The sequence below is a fragment of the Hyla sarda genome, chromosome 6 (genome assembly GCF_029499605.1).
Source record: "Hyla sarda isolate aHylSar1 chromosome 6, aHylSar1.hap1, whole genome shotgun sequence".
Classification (NCBI taxonomy): domain Eukaryota; kingdom Metazoa; phylum Chordata; class Amphibia; order Anura; family Hylidae; genus Hyla; species Hyla sarda.
In genome coordinates, this window is record NC_079194.1 from 156077335 (window position 1) to 156096500 (window position 19166).

At 42.0% G+C, this 19166-nt stretch overlaps 1 protein-coding gene across 1 annotated transcript; it reads left to right on the forward strand.

The window, feature by feature from the left end:
* The first annotated feature begins 547 nt into the window (after positions 1-547).
* LOC130277643 (protein spinster homolog 1-like) lies at positions 548-3849 on the forward strand. The gene is made up of 2 exons (XM_056528377.1): positions 548-819; positions 2302-3849. Exon 2 carries the CDS (start codon positions 2327-2329, stop codon positions 3839-3841), a length of 1515 nt encoding a protein of 504 aa, XP_056384352.1. The 5' UTR covers positions 548-819; positions 2302-2326; the 3' UTR covers positions 3842-3849.
* The last annotated feature ends 15317 nt before the right edge of the window (positions 3850-19166 follow it).

The following is a 19166-nucleotide window of genomic DNA, read 5'->3' on the forward strand; positions in this document are numbered from 1 at the left end:
CAAAGAAGAAAGCAGCACTCCTAAAGCGTGAGTAGGTGCCTCCAGCTAGGATCCGTGTCCAGGATTCTGCATACGTAGTTCCAAGGAAAATGCTGTGGCACTCAAGGTATGGTGAAAAAATGAAAACTATTTATTCATCCCAAATGTGCAAAGAGCAACGTTTCAATGGTCTCACACCATCATTATCAAGTTGCTCTTTGCACATTTGGGATGAATAAATAGTTTTCATTTTTTCACCATACCTTGAGTGCCACAGCATTTTCCTTGGAACTACGTATGCAGAATCCTGGACACGGACCCTAGCTGCAGGCACCTACTCACGCTTGGAACTATACATATATATATATATACACACATCAAAAAATATGTTGCAGTCTCTTGTAATACCTTTTTTATTGGACTAACAGAATTTTGTAGAGACAAGCTTTCAGGATTCCTCCCTTTAGCAAGTCCAATAGACAAGGACTAATGATCAAAGGACTTTATAAATTATCAGGGAGGAATCCCAAAAGTTTGTCTCTACAAAATTCTGTTAGTCCAATAAAAAAGGTATTACAATCTGCATCACTGGACTAATACGGCTACTCACATTTACTATACAGATATACACATACCTGAAGATGGTTTAGAACCCTGTGATGTCACACATGCTTGTGATGATGTCACCGTAAGCTGTACAAGGAGGTGCGCGCCGGCTGCAGTCTCTTCAGTGTGTTTTGCATTCACAACCTGTGGTGCAAAGTGTTTCTTAGAGAGTTTCTATTTGCGATAGAGAATTCAAGATTTTGACCGTTTCTTGTCTGAAGAGAGAACCACAAGGTAAGTCTCAGCCTCTTCTATTCATACATACACAGGGCTTTTTGTTTGACAGTTTTTTTTTATTGCTGTTGCTTTTTTTTTTTAGCAAAAAAAACCCAAGAAATTAATTTCCAAAAGAAATAACTAAAGTTATATTTCTCATAGCATTGTGACAATACTTGGCTTAGGCATTAAACATAATAAAACGCACAGATAGTATCATGACCAGAGCTTTTTCTTGCAAAACTGCTAAAATGCAATTATGCCCAAAAAAGCCCCCAACAAAAAGAGTCCTAATTCATGAAGTTCTAAAAGATATAAGTCTATGAGAAAGATTTGGTGGTGTAGTAAAAGAATAACAGAAAGATTAGGGCAGAAATATAATAGTATATAATAGAATTCTGTGTGTACTAACAATAGAAATACTCTGGGCACTCCGAAAGGAAACATTTTCAAATCAACTAGTGGCAGAAACTCATATAGGGGACGGATAGATCCCAATGAGGTGGGGTAGGTTCATTATTAGTAAATGTATATAGCAGGATAGCCCAATTGTATCTACAGTATGAAGTTCACATGGCCCAGTGACCATACAGCCAAGCCCTTATAATCCGCCATTACTGGGACAGATTCAGGGTTATCAGATATTACTATGACCAGAGAGGTTCAGGTTTATCAGATATTACTAGGACCGGACAGGTTCAGGGTTATCAGATATTACTAGGACCGGACAGGTTCAGGGTTATCAGATATTACTAGGACCGGACAGGTTCAGGGTTATCAGATATTACTAGGACCGGACAGGTTCAGGGTTATCAGATATTACTAGGACCGGACAGAATCAGGGTTGTCAGATATTACTAGGACCGGACAGGTTCAGGGTTATCAGATATTACTAGGACCGGACAGGTTCTGGGTTATCAGATATTACTAGGACCGGACAGGTTCAGGGTTATCAGATATTACTAGGACCGGACAGGTTCAGGGTTATCAGCTATTACTAGAACCGGACAGGTTCAGGGTTATCAGATATTACTAGGACCGGACAGGTTCAGGGTTATCAGATATTACTAGGACCGGACAGGTTCAGGGTTATCAGCTATTACTAGGACCGGACAGGTTCAGGGTTATGAGATATTACTAGTACCGGACAGGTTCAGGGTTATCAGATATTACTAGGACCTGACAGGTTCAGGGTTATCAGATATTACTAGGACCGGACAGGTTCAGGGTTATCAGATAATACTAGGACCGGACAGGTTCAGGGTTATCAGATATTACTAGGACCGGACAGGTTCAGGGTTATCAGACATTGGTAACCTCAGGGAAGACGTCTCCATATAAAACACTTCTAGAGAAGCGTCTTCTTCTGAGGCTGCGATGGTCTTAGTGTTATCTTGTGGTTCTGTGCTGGACATTTCTGCTCTGTATGAAGGATCTATTGTATAATGACAGGAATGATGACATGTTGTCTAATGTGTTCACTTATTTCTCTCTCTCTAGCGTTTTCAGGCTCTGACCTGTGACCATGGCCTCTCCACAAGACCCATTGCTGAAGGAGGAGGAAGAAGCAATGGAGGACCATAGTGATATGGATGTAGAAAAGGGCGATATCCCTGAGAGGCAGAAATTGCCATCTCTAAGCGTGATGTCCACCGCACGTTCCATCATCACCGTAGTGATCCTCGCCTTTGTTAATTTGCTCATCTATGCAAATCGCTCCAGCGTGGCAGGGGTGCTGCCTTATATACAGAAAGCATATGACACCAATGCTAGTCTGTCCGGCTTATTGAATACATTGTTCATTGGAAGCTACGTGCTGGTCGCACCAATTGCGGGATATTTGGGCGACCACTGTAATAAGAAATATACTGTTTGCGCAGGAGTCATCGTTTGGCTGAGCATGACACTTATCCTGTCATTCATCCCTGACGGGTACTTCCTGCTCTTCCTGCTGACGAGTGGACTGGTTGGAGCCGGAGAGGCGACTTTCTGCACCATCGCCCCCTCCATCATTGCAGACCTTTTTACAAGTGACCAGCGGACCCGCATGCTGAACGTGTTTTACTCCGTCATACCTGTAGGCTGCGGACTAGGATACATCATCGGGCCCAAAGTGACTGATGCAGCAAGGGGTGATTGGCACTGGGCATTTCGGGTCACCCCTGGCCTGGGCCTCATAGCTGTGGCTTTGATGATTTTGGTCACAAAGAAGCTTCCAAGAACGACTACAAACGGGAAGAAGAACAACAAATCCCAGAAGTTTGCCAAATGGGCGACAGATCTGAAAAAACTATTTAAAAATCGTAGCTTCATGTTAACCACCATGGGATCGACGGCTGTATCCTTCATAGTGGGAGCCATAGGTGTATGGGGTCCGTCATACCTGACCCATGCACGAACACTCCTACAAGAGAAGGACCCTTGCCGTGCTGAACCGTGCGACTATCACGACATCCTAATATTTGGTGTGGTTACAGTCGTTTCCGGCATTCTGGGAGTTGTAGCAGGGACGGAGATAAGTAAAAGATATCGCAAATCCAACCCACGGGCGGACCCGCTTGTGTGTGGATGCGCGATGATGCTCTCCACCCCTTTTCTTCTGTTGGCATTGACTTTTGGCAACATCAGCCTCGTTGCCACCAACATCTTCATCTTCATCGGAGAAACGCTTCTGTCAGTAAATTTCACCCTCATATCTGACATTATACTAAAAGTAGTAACTCCGTGGAGGAGATCTTCAGCCCTGGCCGTGCAGATGACAATCTATCACCTCCTAGGTGACGCCGGCAGCCCGTACCTCATCGGCCTCATATCTGACACCTACGAACGAGGATATGCCAAATCCCCTCTTCTGAAATACCGCAGCCTGGAGTATGCCCTCATGACCTGCACCATAATGGCAGTCATCGGAGGGGCCTTCTTCATGGCCACGGCCCTATATATAGAGAGGGACGAAAAAGAAGCACAGATGGAATCAGAACCTCCGTCATCCTCCTCCATCTCACTGCTTCCTGCCGATGAGGACCGCGCTTCAGACTGAGGAAAAGTCATTGCTTACCTTTATCTCGTTTACTTCATTAAAAAAAATTAAGAAAAAAAGAACTGCATTTGTTCTATGTTCCACTTTACCCCTTATTCTCTACGACATTCTGTGCCGGGCGTTGCCTCTGAGACGGTGATGTGATGTCATGGCCATGCCCCCTAGTGATGTCACACCACACCCCCTCCATTCATGTCTACTGGGACTGCACCCGCCGCTGGGGACCCCTGTGATCATACATCTTATCCCCTATCCTTTGGATAGGGGATAAGATGTATAAAGCCAGAATACTCCCCTTTAAATTGGAGCAAAATGAGCCTGATGCAACCCCCTCCCCCCCTACTGCATGTGCCAAATATACTGAATAAATAAATACCTCGCTGCTAATTAAACAAAATGTACTGGTGCTACCAATAGCTCTCTTGGTGCTAGGTGTCCAAATAGATACCTATTCTTGTGCTAAGTTTAAGGATAAATACGTCTTCTGGAGGCAGGTCTACAGATAAATTCTTATCCTGCTACCATTGACAGAAACCTTTACTAGGGCCATGGGTACAGATTTAAATCCTATGCCATGCATACTATTAGATAGCTATCCTAGTGCCAGGTGTGAAGGTAGATTCCTATCTTTGAGCTACATGTACAGAATATTACCTATCTTGGTGCCATGTTTACTAAAACATACCTATTCTTGTGCCATGTTTACTAATAAATACCTATTGTAGTGCCAGGTGTGTAGATAGAAGATGGATACATACCCTGGTGCCAAGTAGACATAAATACTTACCCTTCAAAAAACTTATATTACCTATTACCTATTCTGGCGCCTTGTCCCGGCGCTCATCAACGGCCGGGGCCCGCGGCTAATACCACGCATCGCCGATCGCGGCGATGTACGCTATTAACCCTTTAGAAGCGGCGGTCAAAGCTGACCACCGCTTCTAAAGTGAAAGTGAAAGTGACCCGGCTGCTCAGTCGGGCTGTTCGGGACCGCCGCGGTGAAATCGCGGCATCCCGAACAGCTTGCAGGACACCGGGAGGGCCCTTACCTTCCTCCTCGGTGTCCGATCGGTGAATGACTGCTCCGTGCCTGAGATCCAGGCAGGAGCAGTCAAGCGCCGATAACACTGATCACAAGCGTGTTAATACATGCCTGTGATCTGTGTAAAAGATCAGTGTGTGCAGTGTTATAGGTCCCTATGGGACCTATAACACTGCAAAAAAAAGTTTTAAAAAAAAGTGTTAATAAAGGTCATTTAACCCCTTCCCTAATAAAAGTTTGAATCACCCCCCTTTTCCCATAAAAAAAATAAAACAGTGTAAAAAAATTAAAAAATGTACATATGTGGTATCGCCGCGTGCGTAAATGTCCGAACTATAAAAATATATCATTAATTAAACCGCACGGTCAATGGTGTGCAATGGTACGGTCAATGGTACGCGCAAAAAAATTCCAAAGTATAAAAAAGCGCATTTTTGGTCACTTTTTATACCATCAAAAAATGAATAAAAAGTGATTGTCACGATTCGGCTGGCTGGAGGTGGATCCTCTGTGCCAGAGAGGGATTGGCGTGGACCGTGTTGGTGGACCGGTTCTAAGTTGCTACTGGTATTCACCAGAGCCCGCCGCAAAGCGGGATGGTCTTGCAGCGGCGGTAGCAACCAGGTTGTATCCACCAGCAACGGCTCAACCTCTCTGACTGCTGAAGATAAGCGCGGTACAAGGGAGTAGACAAGAGCAAGGTCGGACGTAGCAGAAGGTCAGGGCAGGCAGCAAGGATCGTAGTCAGGGGCAACGGCAGGAGGTCTGGAACACAGGCTAGGAACACACAAGGGAACGCTTTCACTGGCACAATGGCAACAAGATCCGGCGAGGGAGTGCAGGGGAAGTGAGGTATAAGTAGGGAGTGCACAGGTGAGAATACTGATTAGGCCTGCTGCGCCAATCAGTGGCGCAGCGGCCCTTTAAATCGCAGAGACCCGGCGCGCTCGCGCCCTAAGGAGCGGGGCCGCGCGCGCCAGGACAACACAGACGGGGAACGGGTCAGGTACGGGAGCCGAGATGCGCATCGCGAGCGGGCGCGTCCTGCATCGCGAATCGCATCCCGGCTGGGAGTAATATCGCAGCGCACCCGGTCAGCAGGTCTGACCGGGGCGCTGCGAATGAGAGAACGCTGCGAGCGCTCCGGGGAGGAGCGGGGACCCGGAGCGCTCGGCGTAACAGTGATCAAAAAGTCAAAATCATACCGATAAAAACTTCAGATCACGATGCAAAAAATGAGTCCTCATACCGCCCTGTACGTGGAAAAATAAAAAAGTTATAGGGGTCAGAAGATGAAATTTTTAAACGTATAAATTTTCCTGCATGTAGTTATGATTTTTTCCAGAAGTGCGACAAAATCAAACCTATATAAGTAGGGTATCATTTTAACCGTATGGATCTACAGAATAATGATAAGGTGTCATTTTTACCGAAATATGCACTGCGTAGAAACGGAAGCCCCCAAAAATTACAAAATGGCGTTTTTTCTTCGATTTTGTCGCACAATGATTTTTTTTCCGTTTCACCGTGCATATTTGGGTAAAATGACTAATGTCACTGCAAAGTAGAATTGGCGATGCAAAAAATAAGCCATAATATGGATTTTTAGGTGGAAAATTGAAAGGGTTATGATTTTTAAAAGGTAAGGAGGAAACAACGAAAGTGCAAAAACTGAAAAACCCTGAGTCCTTAAGGGGTTAAGTACCATTTGCCTCATCTAGTCTGCCCAATATTTTGAATACTATCAATAGTCCTTGTCCCTACCTTATATGAAGGATAGCCTTATACCTATATCTATCTTATATGGAGGATAGCCTTATGCCTATCCCATGCATGCTTAAACTCCTTCACTATATTTGCAGCGGCCATCTCTACAGGAAGGCTATTCCATGCATCCACTACTCTCTCAGTAATGTAATACTTCCTAATATTACTGCATAAACATTTGCCCCTCTAGTTTAAACGATGTCATCTTGTGGTAGTTTTTCTTCTTTAAAACATCCTCTTCTCCTTTAGGGTGGGGTCACACATAGTGTATACGCTGCATATTTGATGCTGCGTATTTCAGTGCTAGCAAAAAATTGTTTATTATTACTCAATTAGACTTTGCTAGTACTTAAATATGTGACATCAAATACGCATGTATCAAATACACATACAGCAAATACCCGGCATATACGCTACGTGTGACCCTGCCTTTAACATGCTGATTCTCTTTATGTATTTAGGTCTCATATCCCCTCTGTCTCTTCTTTCTTCCAAGCTATACATGTTAAGGTTCTTTAACCTTTCCTGGTACGTTTTCTCCTGCAATCCATGTACCAGATTAGTAGCTCTTCTCTGAACTAATAGTTGCCTATCCTGGTGCCAAAAGTTCAGAAAAATATCCCCCCTAGCACCAGAAATAAGTTTGTAGAACAATCACAGTGCTGGGACTAATAGTGTAAAATAGTGGTAAGTTTTCAAAAAACAGGACCATGGTCCTTTATATTTATTCACCCGTCTAAACTTCAACATTTTATCTCATAAATAGTTTTTTTTTTTTCAAGCTTTGAAAACGATATCATTGTGAGGTTGAAACATTATAGGGTTTGTGGAGGTGAATAAATATTAACCTTTTTCACTTGAATAATCGTCTGGAGTGCCGTCTTCCACTAGGGATGAATGTATTGCAGGAATGGCCCCAAAAGATTGTCGCAAATGGTGGAGCCAACAGGACAATGAGAATTTCATATGAAGAGGAGTTTGCCTGGCATGTTCTCTGTAATATACATGGAGCAGAAGCTTTCCCTGTGATGTTATCAGTATAATGGAAACATTCTGTTTCAGCCGTGTGCACAAATGGATTATGCGGCTTTATGATCCCAGAACAGCCCTGCCTCTAATAGGTACTTTATGAAGTTCTGCATTAAATGTCTGTTACTCTGGTAGAAGGAGATGTGTTAATTGAATTGTCCAATCCGCAGCACAAATAAAAGATGCTGATGGAAGAGCAGTTTACAACACATCTGGTGCGTTCATAACTGCGTGGTCTAAAGGTCAGCGCTGTGAAGAGCTCATCGTACATTTAGGACGACGACTGTTATTATCTGCATCCCCAACAGCCTGGTTAATGAATTGTGCTGGAAGAGCTCAAATAATAATGTGCAGGGTGTATTTAGGTATAGAGTACAGGGGGTAGTTGGTTATAATGCCCAGTATATATCCAGTTATAATGTACAGTGTGTGTATATAGCTATAATGTACAGTGTGTATTTAGGTATGTGTACTGGGGGTAGTTGGTTATGATGTACAGTATAAATCTGGTTATAATGTACGGTATGTGTATATAGCTATAATGTACAGTGTGTATTTAGGTATGTGTACAGGGGGTAGTTGGTTATGATGTACAGTATAAATCTAGTTATAATGTACGGTATGTGTATATAGCTATAATGTGCAGGGTGTATTTAGGTATGTGTACAGGGGGTAGTTGGTTATAATGTACAGTATAAATCTAGTTATAATGTACAGTGTGTGTATATAGCTATAATGTACAGTGTGTATTTAGGTATGTGTACAGGGGGTAGTTGGTTATAATGTACAGTATAAATCTAGTTATAATGTACGGTATGTGTATATAGCTATAATGTACAGTGTGTATTTAGGTATGTGTACAGGGGGTAGTTGGTTATGATGTACAGTATAAATCTAGTTATAATGTACGGTATGTGTATATAGCTATAATGTGCAGGGTGTATTTAGGTATGTGTACAGGGGGTAGTTGGTTATAATGTACAGTATAAATCTAGTTATAATGTACAGTGTGTGTATATAGCTATAATGTACAGTGTGTATTTAGGTATGTGTACAGGGGGTAGTTGGTTATAATGTACAGTATAAATCTAGTTATAATGTACGGTATGTGTATATAGCTATAATGTACAGTGTGTATTTAGGTATGTGTACAGGGGGTAGTTGGTTATAATGTACAGTATAAATCTAGTTATAATGTACGGTATGTGTATATAGCTATAATGTACAGTGTGTATTTAGGTATGTGTACAGGGGGTAGTTGGTTATAATGTACAGTATAAATCTAGTTATAATGTATGGTATGTGTATATAGCTATAATGTACAGTGTGTAATTCTATTATGTAAAGCTATGCTGTATCCTCGTAACCACCAGTGCCATAATGTAATACTGTGATTGATGATACATTGCTATATAAGATTGGTATACACTATGATAATGATATGATAATAATGAGTTTATTATTATAGTAATGGTACTTTAAAGGGGTTATCTAGTGAAAACAATTGATTTAATATTGTTCCCAGGCTGCCTACAAAAATAACACTTTAACCCCTTAACGACGAGCCCTGTAAATGTACGCGCTGCGTTCCTTGATCACCGCATCTGCAGACGCGGTGATCTGAACGGGATGACTGCTGATATCTATCAGCAGCCATCCCGGCATATCGCCAGTGAATAATGGCTTTTCCGGGCTGATCAGGTCTCTGGTGACCCGATCGCCCGGAAAATAAAGGATTTATCCTAAAGGATAAGAGTGAGATGGCAGGTGTGCCACCTCCTCCTATCCCCTGCACTTGGCTGGTCAGGGCAGGGGTGGGGGGGAGGTCAAAGTTGAGTGCCCCGCTCTGCCTGCCTCTGGAAGTCCAGGCAAAGTGGGGGACCAGCGGCGAGGAGGACCGGTGGCAGCAGAATGCAGGTGGCGGCAGAGACAGAGGCCACAGTGAAGATCTGGTAAGTGATCTTCACTGCTGCCTTGTAGTTTCACAACTACAACTCCCAGCATGCTCAGACAGCCAAAGGCTGTCTGGGCATGCTGGGAGTTGTTGTTTTGCCCCATCTGGAGGGCTACAGTTTGGAGACCACTGTATAATGGACCATAGTATATTTACTGTTTCCACTGGATAACTCCTTTAATGCCTTCATCAATAATGTCAGCCTGAGAACCCCTATAAAAACTGCCAGCTATGGAGTCCTGTATTACTAATGTATGCCATTAATTGTCTCAAACTGAGTACATCTATATATTGCACCCAGTGGAGTGCCCTCATAAAATAGTACTAGCCAAAGCCATTCATGAGTAGTGCCAGCTAGATTGCCACCATGTATGCTATGTGTATCTCTTGGAATAGTGCCAGCCAGAGTAAAACAATGATTAATGCCATAAAGATATACATTTACAACATATTAACAAGCAAAGATGCACACATACTTACTTGTTGTCTGTGCTACCATACACCTGAATGAGTCCAACGTACATATATGCATTTTAACCAAATGTAAGTCAAGGGTAACAGTGATGCAGCCATTTTTTTCTAATGTCATATCAACCCTAGTGAAAGGCCCTGCTATGTCCACTATGACGGCATAATATTCTTAGAGCTCCTATTATCTGTTTGCATGTAGGATTCTACTTTGGCTATGAGGACAGAACAAGCCATAGGGTATAGTAACCACACTATTGGCATCTTATCACAGGCCTAGATAGATATCTGACAAAAGGGAGTCTAGTGGCTGGAGCAGATTGAAACAGCAGGCGATGTAATAGATTGTATATAATGGAGCGGTTACAAGGAGCAAAAATCAAAGAAACTCTGAAATATGACCGCAGAACAACAAACAAAAATACATTCTCCCAATAAAGAGTTGATTTACAAGAACGAGGCTCTGAAGTAAAGTCTTGTGCAGCCGCACGGATAACACCACAACTCTCCATCATCTTAATGATGTCATGACACCGATCGGCAACTTGAATTGGCGACAGGCCATGAATAGAATTTCTATGAACTGATATAACTAGCTGCTTCCAGCCTTTTACACAGTATTTGGTTTTATGGAGATACATTGTTACACCAGTGAAGAAAATATGTAAATCCTTTCTCAAAGTTGCAGATGATTTAAAAAGAAAAAGGCAAGAAAACAGCCATAAGAATATAAACCTTCTTAGAGGAAACTTCTCTTATAGACCCATTGAGTAATTCCTGTAAATTTTGCTATAAAACAACTAATATGACTGCCATGACTGCTTCCAAGACAATTACCATACAACTTTCATAGAAGCCTAAATAGCAAATCTTCCTGGCTTGATGCCTTCCTAGTGTAACCATTTAGGAATTTAGAAAAGCTGCATGTGGAACAACTCTTGTGATAATCGTAAGGATATCAGTGCATAACCATAGAGAATTATCACTCAGGAGGCTGGAAATTTGGGGTGATGATCCCCCTTTACAACAGTATTTATCACCTTGTAGGCTACAAGTTTGTTATATCACCTTGTAGCTTCTGGTGTTCTGATGCTGATATTGTTTTTACCTCCTAGTTCATGAGATATAAGGGTTTTATTTGTTTGACTGTACTTTTTTAGTGAATAGTCAGATGGGTGGGAACTTCATGGTGGGTGTGAATGTTGGGCCTACTGGGTGTGATTAGGAACATGACAATCACACCCCTGAACATGATTCACACCCTTTCAGCCTCCTTTTCACACCACCCATTAAGCTTACCATTTAGGGTGCATTCACATCACGTTTTTGCTATACAGTTGCCGTATATTTTTTCTATTTGAAACCTTATGCAACTGTATACAGCAAACCATATTCATTGACCACCCGTACAAAAACTTACAGAACTGGATGTAATCGGTTGTGTAAGTTTTTGCACAGGTACTTTTTTTTGCATTTTTTATACCACGATTTTTTGCAAGGTTCTGTACTGTTTTTTAAACTTTACTCTGCAGCCGACCAAGACTCCTGCAGCGCTGCGGTACTACTCCTACTCCCATCACGGAGCAGACTCTGTTCCATGTTGGGAGTAGTAGTACCATAACAGGAATTCCAATTTAGTACTCACCACCAGGGTGGAATACAACAGACAGAGGTGGCCTTAAGATCATCACCCCTTTATGCTTTTCTTCATCTTCATTATGGGACCCATCAGACAAACAGTTATTGCCCCGAAAGCCTGGACTGAGACTTCTGAGACAACTGGACTGGAGACCTGGTCGGCAGGATCCGTGTAAGGAGTGTGTAGTTGCTTTGAAACTAATAATTAACCACTGGACCGAAGGCCTGTTCCTATGAGATAACACCACACTACTCTGTACTGACTGACCTAAACTCCTCCCTGTCTGGTTAGATCAGGGTGTAGGAAAGGCTGGGGGGCCCTGATTGGCCCCTGTGGTTTCTTTACCCATCCTTACAAAGAATGTAGTTAACCCTTCACATATCATTAAAGAAATAATAAAAGAAAAATATCATTCTTAAAGCATTTCAAAAAACATAAATAGACAGATTTGGGTGGTGGCACCATATCATGATGTGAATATCAGGTAATGGGTGGAGTGAATATCAGGTGATGGGTGGTATCAGGTGATGAGTGTGATTGCCTAATCAACACCCCTGACTGTATAATTCTGCCCTGATATCACCCGATATTCACTACAATTATTAAAATTAAGTTCACACCCATCTGATTCCCTGAATTGTCAGACAAACTATAAACCAGGAAATGTTTTTTATATATTCAAAATGGTTTTATTAAACAATAAGGGATACACAAAAGCAAAAAAGATGCAAGTACAAACACAGGGTACAAAGCAAGGCATTGGATATGGAACGTTGAGCACAATGAGAAGGGCACAGTTTGTGTTATACATGGCAAACCATATCAGAGAATAATGAACAAAAGAATTAGGAGCACAACCATGACTCTGGAGCCAGCTAAGAAATGTATGACAATGTCAGAAACTCCGACTTCAAAAAGAATAGAATATTTAAGGACAATAACATCCATGTAGCCCATCAACATTAAAACTGAATAAAGAAAAGAAAGAAATTGAAGTAAGGACTCCTGAAAAAGTATGGAAAACAAAACAACACAGCCAACCAAGTATCAGAGGAGAGAAAGGGGATTTAAGGAAAATCAGGGAAGTAGGTAGGAGGGAAGTTTAGGGAAAGGGTAGTGGGGAACCAGGTTAGGAAGTGGAGAGTGACTACTACCAGCACGGCCACCCATAACTGAAAGAAAGCAGAGCGCAGAGACAGAGCAGGGAAAAAGGCCAATGAGAAGGAGCGATATTCCTGGGTAGCCAGAAACTCCAACCGGGGTCGCCAGCATGTAAAGAACCGCTTAGGGTTAGATCTCGTGGCAGCCACACACTATCCATGCCATGGACAAACTAATGAGAAACCGTGGGAGGGAGTACAGTTTTCCATTTTCTCGGAATGACTCTGCATTAGACCTTTGCATTAAACCTCTGGGCACTGCTGCATTAAATCTTTTTTTATATGCTTTATTTTATTTTTATGTCCTATAGGTTTTTTCTGTGCAGTCTCAATCACACACAGCAGAGGTTACTTACTTATATGAAAATTATATAAAAATACTCAATTGCTTTACACTAACCACAGGCCCTCTTTAAAAACATGACATACATTTATGTTGTTGCTCGGCAAGTGGTTAATCACCTTTTATACTATAAGTCCGAGTCTGGAGCCCCAAATCTTATCATTCCTGAGGGTAGCCACATTAACATTATTGACTTAAAGAGTACACTTCAGAAGGCCCAGCACCTATTATTCTGGAGGATATCCTGGGGCCACTGTCTGTTGATATCGAACTACATGGGCCACTACTGTTATAATAGTAGAGACCCATACTTATTTTGTCATCCTAGAAGCACATTAAGGACCTCACATTGTTCCCATGCTGTTATACTGGAGGGCATCTTAGGGGCCATAGAAAATTCACTTCTTCGTTACTTCGTTAATGCTGAGACATTTTAAGTTAGAGTCATGCATAAGAATATGCATTTTGTTCACCGCCTACAGTGCCACCATTGAAAACTTATAAAGTGGGCCTTTGTCTGGGATAGCAGGGATAGGCTTCCAACTGCATGCAATGAACCTAGAATAGAAAATCACCCTCAACATGAAAAATTTATAACAGAGAACACTTCTGGCTTCAGATTTTCTTCTTTTTTTTATAATTTTGTAAAGATCCCAGAGTGGTTAACATGACATTTTCTGTGACAGTCCAGCGTTACCAGAAATGAATGGAAAATTAAAATTTTCCCTGTAAGAATTGGCTTGTACCATAGATTCAACCTAAGTGCCCCTATTCAGCCTCTAACAATCACTGGACCAGCTTGTATCTTTTATTATTGTCAGCCTCCGAGAATGATCCAAGCACTGCTCACCAATGGCTATTTGTTCAGCTTTTGTTCCCTGTCCCCCATGAGCTCACACCGTGCACTTAATTTTTTTCTTTTCAAGTCTCTTCATATCTCATTTTTTGTTCAATAAATCTTTTTTTTTTCCGGGAAGTTTTTTCGTACAACCAATGTGTGTTCCGATACAGGTCTCTTTACAGCAAGTTCTTATTCTGACATAACGTACATCAGTAGGACAAACACCCTGAACTGCAGTGTTTCCCAACCTAAAAAAATTTAAAAAAAAATACCTCTCCCCCAAGGTTAAAAAACCTTGGGGGAGAGGTATTTTTTAAAAAATTTTTTTTTTTTTACTATGGGGCACCTTCTACAAAAACAAACAAACAAAAAAGACTAAAAAGAAGCAATGCACAATACCTCTGTTAGCTATGCAGTTTAGAGTGTTGTTAATATTTATCACAAGTGACGTCCTCTATGATCGGAGTCATTCACTTTCCCTTTTCGTCAATAATGATTTCTTCCAGTCATAACTCATCTCTGCAGAACCAAACATCTTAGGCTCTGCACTTATCCGGCACCCTTCTTCCCTTTTCCTTACCTATAGGGTCCAGAAAAGTAATACAGTGGTCCCTCAACATACGATGGTAATTCGTTCCAAATGAGCCATCGTTTGTCGAATCCATCGTATGTTGAGGGATTTGTGCAATGTAAAGTATAGGAAGCTGTACTCACCTGTCCCCGCCGCTCGAGATGGTGTCCCCGGGCCTCCGCTGGGCTCTCCGCTGGGCTCTTCGCTGTCTTCTTCGGTCCTCCGCTGTCTTCTCCGGTCATCTGCTGTCTTCTCCGGTCCTCTGCTTTCTTCCGCAAGGCCTTACTGGGCCTGCGTAGCGACGTCATTACGCCGCTGCGTACGCCATTCCTATTGGATGACGTGCGCAGCAGTGTATTGACGTCATCGGAGAGGGCCGAGAAGACACCGGAAGACCAGCGATGGATCCGGAGGGCACCCCGTAGCATGGTGGAGGGGTAAGTAATACTTACCGCACCACACGGGGAACATTAAGCTGCTATCCGGCAGCAGCTTAAGCATTTGGCGCTGCCGGATAGCACTTAATGCGATGGCCCCAACATAAAAAAGCATTGTATGTCGATGCTGACATCGACATGCGATGGCCTCTGAGAGGCCATCGTATGTCGATTTCATCATATGTCGGGGCCATTGTAGGTCGGGGGGTCACTGTAATCGCAATGTTTAGTGTCATGCTCTGTAAAGTGGTTAGGTAAGTTGATAGGTGGGGAGGGGTAGGCCCTCCTCACACACACATTAGTTGGATAGGTTGCTACATTAGATTCTTTCCCCCATTAAATAGGTCCCCCATTATGGAGTTTTCCTTAGTAACCTGTCACCCCCAATAAGTAGTTTCCCCTAGTTTACTGGTGTCCCTTGTAGGTAGTTTCCCTAGTTCGTAATTTCGTGTATGTCTGTCTGGATGTATTTAATAATAGAAAAGGTGACCTTTCATCAGGCGCTCGGAGGTCCAAGGAAGTCTCACAGCCAGGTCATGGAGGTGGATACGAATTCAAGCTTTATTAGTATACAATAACGCGTTTCGGGGTTAGCATACCCCTTCTTCAGATTGACAGATCACCGTTTCTATTATTAAGCTCATCAACAGGATCTCCTTTTGGATCCATCCTGAAGACCTATAGGCTTGCACGGATTCCTTCATGATTACCTCAAACTGAGGTTATATGCGTATATACTATACGCTCCAGGTGAGCGGCCATCTATTAGACCCCTTAGTTTGGGTTTTTTGAAATATATTTTTTAGGGTAATGCACTAGGCGCCTCTTTGGGCCCTTTCTCTTTTCTTTTGCTTACAGGTGTCTGGATGTATATCCATGTTCAAGTTGAATAAAGCCTGGATTTTCTACTTATCAAGTTGGTGGTGAGTGCATCATCCTTATTCTCTATAGCGTTTGAGTTTGTTGAAACCTTTCAGTCTTGGGATAAGAGCACCTCCACGATTCAGATTATACTGAGACTGACACACGTGCTGAATGCTGCTGATTGCTGCAAAAGTTTATAAGTTCTACCTAATAGCGGTGCCAGACTTTTCTTTTTACTCTGTTTGATGGATTTCCCTAGTATGTAGATTCATCCATTAGGTATTTTGCTCCTATAGGTTGAACCCCTTGCATGTATTTTGCCCCTGTAGGAGCCCCCTGAAGGTAGTTTGCCTGCTATAGGTAGTTTTCTCCTGGGCCAGACATGGGGAGTAAATGAACACACCGACGTCAGGTTACAGATAACTGTCTTTACTGAGCTGGGTGCAGATGGTAATACACATACAGCTGGCTTTAGGTGAGAGAGTACAATGTAACCCCTTGGGAGCCATGTTGCCTTACTGAGACTTGTGGTGCTTTCACCAAATAGATTAATACTGACTTGTGAGATGGAAGATTGAATCCTGGTAGCTAGGGTCCTGTCAAGGTACTGTAGATTCTTCTGCGGGGGCATGAATTTCCTTCTTGCAGGATGACCAGTTGAGAAATTAGATTTGAGCTAGGCCTCTCCTCAGAGCACACTTCACATCACCTGAACCAGACTGTAGCTCAGCTTACACTAGACTGCCAAACGCCTCCCCCCATTACACTATACAGGGAAGACTTTAGGGGTTCCCATTGGCAGGCAGGGTCACATGGGGTTCACTGCTCTCAATTAAAGGTACAGTAACATCAAAAAACATATATATAATAATAATAGAATTAATTTAAGAAAATATATTATCTGACATTATAATACACACATAATTAATTTAACTGTAGAACTCTGGTGGGCCCAACACCTTGTGCTGCCAAGCTGCCCAAGATAGTCCAAAGTCACAGGACAGCCATTGGTACTATATATATATATGAAAAAACATACCTTCTCAGACCCCCCTCCCCTGCCGTCACTATCATTATTTGCTCCTGATTCCAGCCCACAGGGAGCTTATTCCTGTGATCACTAGAGGCTGGGAGCATCTATGGGACGCACACATTGACGTCATTCATTGTGCGTGTCCCGGAGAAAGAGATGTTCCCAAAGATGATGTTCCTTCTGCAACCTGAGATATCATCAATAAGTAACTGTGTAGTTCTGATGGAAATCAGTTGGTCCCTTCTAAAAGGGTTCTTGAATGACTTTTCTCTCTCAGACTCTTCATGTATCTCCTTGTCTTATGATTCCCCCCCCCCCTTACTTTCTTAAGTAATAATCTAATCACGGCTTCTGCACACTAGGAGTCGCATCCAGCTACAAGATCTATTTTCCGTGCCCTCCTCAGCACACAACCCCTGCTGAGCGTCACATCTCCACTGCAATGCATTTCATTTGCCAGGAATTTGTGCGCCCCTCGGACTTATTTCATCTCGGCAGGATTAGGATGGGAAATAAAGCTTCTGATTTGAATCACTTTGTGTATTCATTCATTATGTAATAATTCTGCATGGAGTGTAAGCTGGAGGGATTACAGAGGAATGTCACCTCCCTGTGCTCTACAGTATAACTGTCTTTAAGTTGTAATTCAATTATACTGCAAGAAATGCTTTGATTTCCAAGAGAAATTTGTTTTGGCAAATCTGATTCAGTGTGATGATGATTATCTCGATGGTTGAAAAAGTTTGGATTAATAGCTCAATGGAAATGTAACATGGAAGTGGCTCTAGCTCTGTATGCTTCATTTATTCTATAGTTCTTTCTTATGTATTCATTTAGAAAATGTATATATAAGAAAACGGTATAATTTGTGATGAAGCACAAGAAGATTAAGAGTTTGTCATTGAGTCCCAGTGGCTTTTAGTACCAAAAGACCCTTATGTCACAAGAGGACAATTGAGATGGAATTTACATATACTATATGGAAAAATTATCGAGGCACAACTCTTAATTGTTTGTGTATAAATCTAAAGCGACCAACGAAGTCTTCCCTTACAAACATTTGTGAATGAATGGGCCATTGTAAAGAGCTCACTGAATTTCAGCTTGATCCTGTAATAGGATGCCACTGTTGCAACAAGGTAGCTCATGAAATTTCTTTCCTCCTAGATAGGAACCACAGCCATTCAGCTATGAAGTGGAGACCATGTAAACTTACAGAGCGGAGTTGCCAAGTACTCCCCAGTGTATTAAGGTCACCAACGCTACTTCTGTATTTAATGGAGTCAATTTAGGGAAGACCTTAATCTGCCATTATCAGCACGATGCCCCCCTCCCACACACACACACACGGGTGCACAAAGCAAGGTCCTTAAGTGCACGGGGCAGAGCTAAAGATGTAATATATCCAGAAATTTGGAAGTCAAGGGAAAAGATAATTTTTTTCCCCAGAAAAAAATAAAACTTTTTGAAAGAATAAAAAAAATGCAGAGTAGAGTAGCACAAATTAAGAGTACAAATTAAAACTCATTTTGATACAGTGCAGTGTATATAAACGTATGATGATTGAAATAAAGGTACAACTTAAAGTATGCCTGTCATTATCAAAAACTTTGCTAATACCATTATATGTATATTTGTAATATACATTGGTTAATAAATGTGTAAATGCTTGGGTGAAAAAAATGCTGTCCCTGCAGCCATTGCCTGTGTGTCTCTGTGAGGAGACCAAATACAGGAAGTGAGGGCAGGACAAGCAGGGCTCTGTGCAGGTACCTGGCTTGTCAATCATCCTGATGAGTTAGCTGGGAGCGTGTCATAAAGCCTCAGTGCACAGAGCCCTGCTTGTCCGCCAACACTTGGTCTCCCCACAGAGACACACAGACAATATATGTGGGAATAAAAAAAAATGCACATGTTTTAACCAATGCATATTAAAAATAAACATATAATGTTATTTTCTACATTATATAAAAAAAAGTTTTTGATTATGATAGGTACACTTTAATTAGTAAATTATAAACTACATTTCCTTTTTTATTTTATTTTTACAGCAAATGGTCTAAGCTTCAAAGCATGGTGTAACATTTGGAGTGGTCCTCAATTTAAGAAAATTGAGAAAAGCAAAGACTCAAAATATACATGAAATTTACATGAAATAAATTTTTATAAAATTTTAT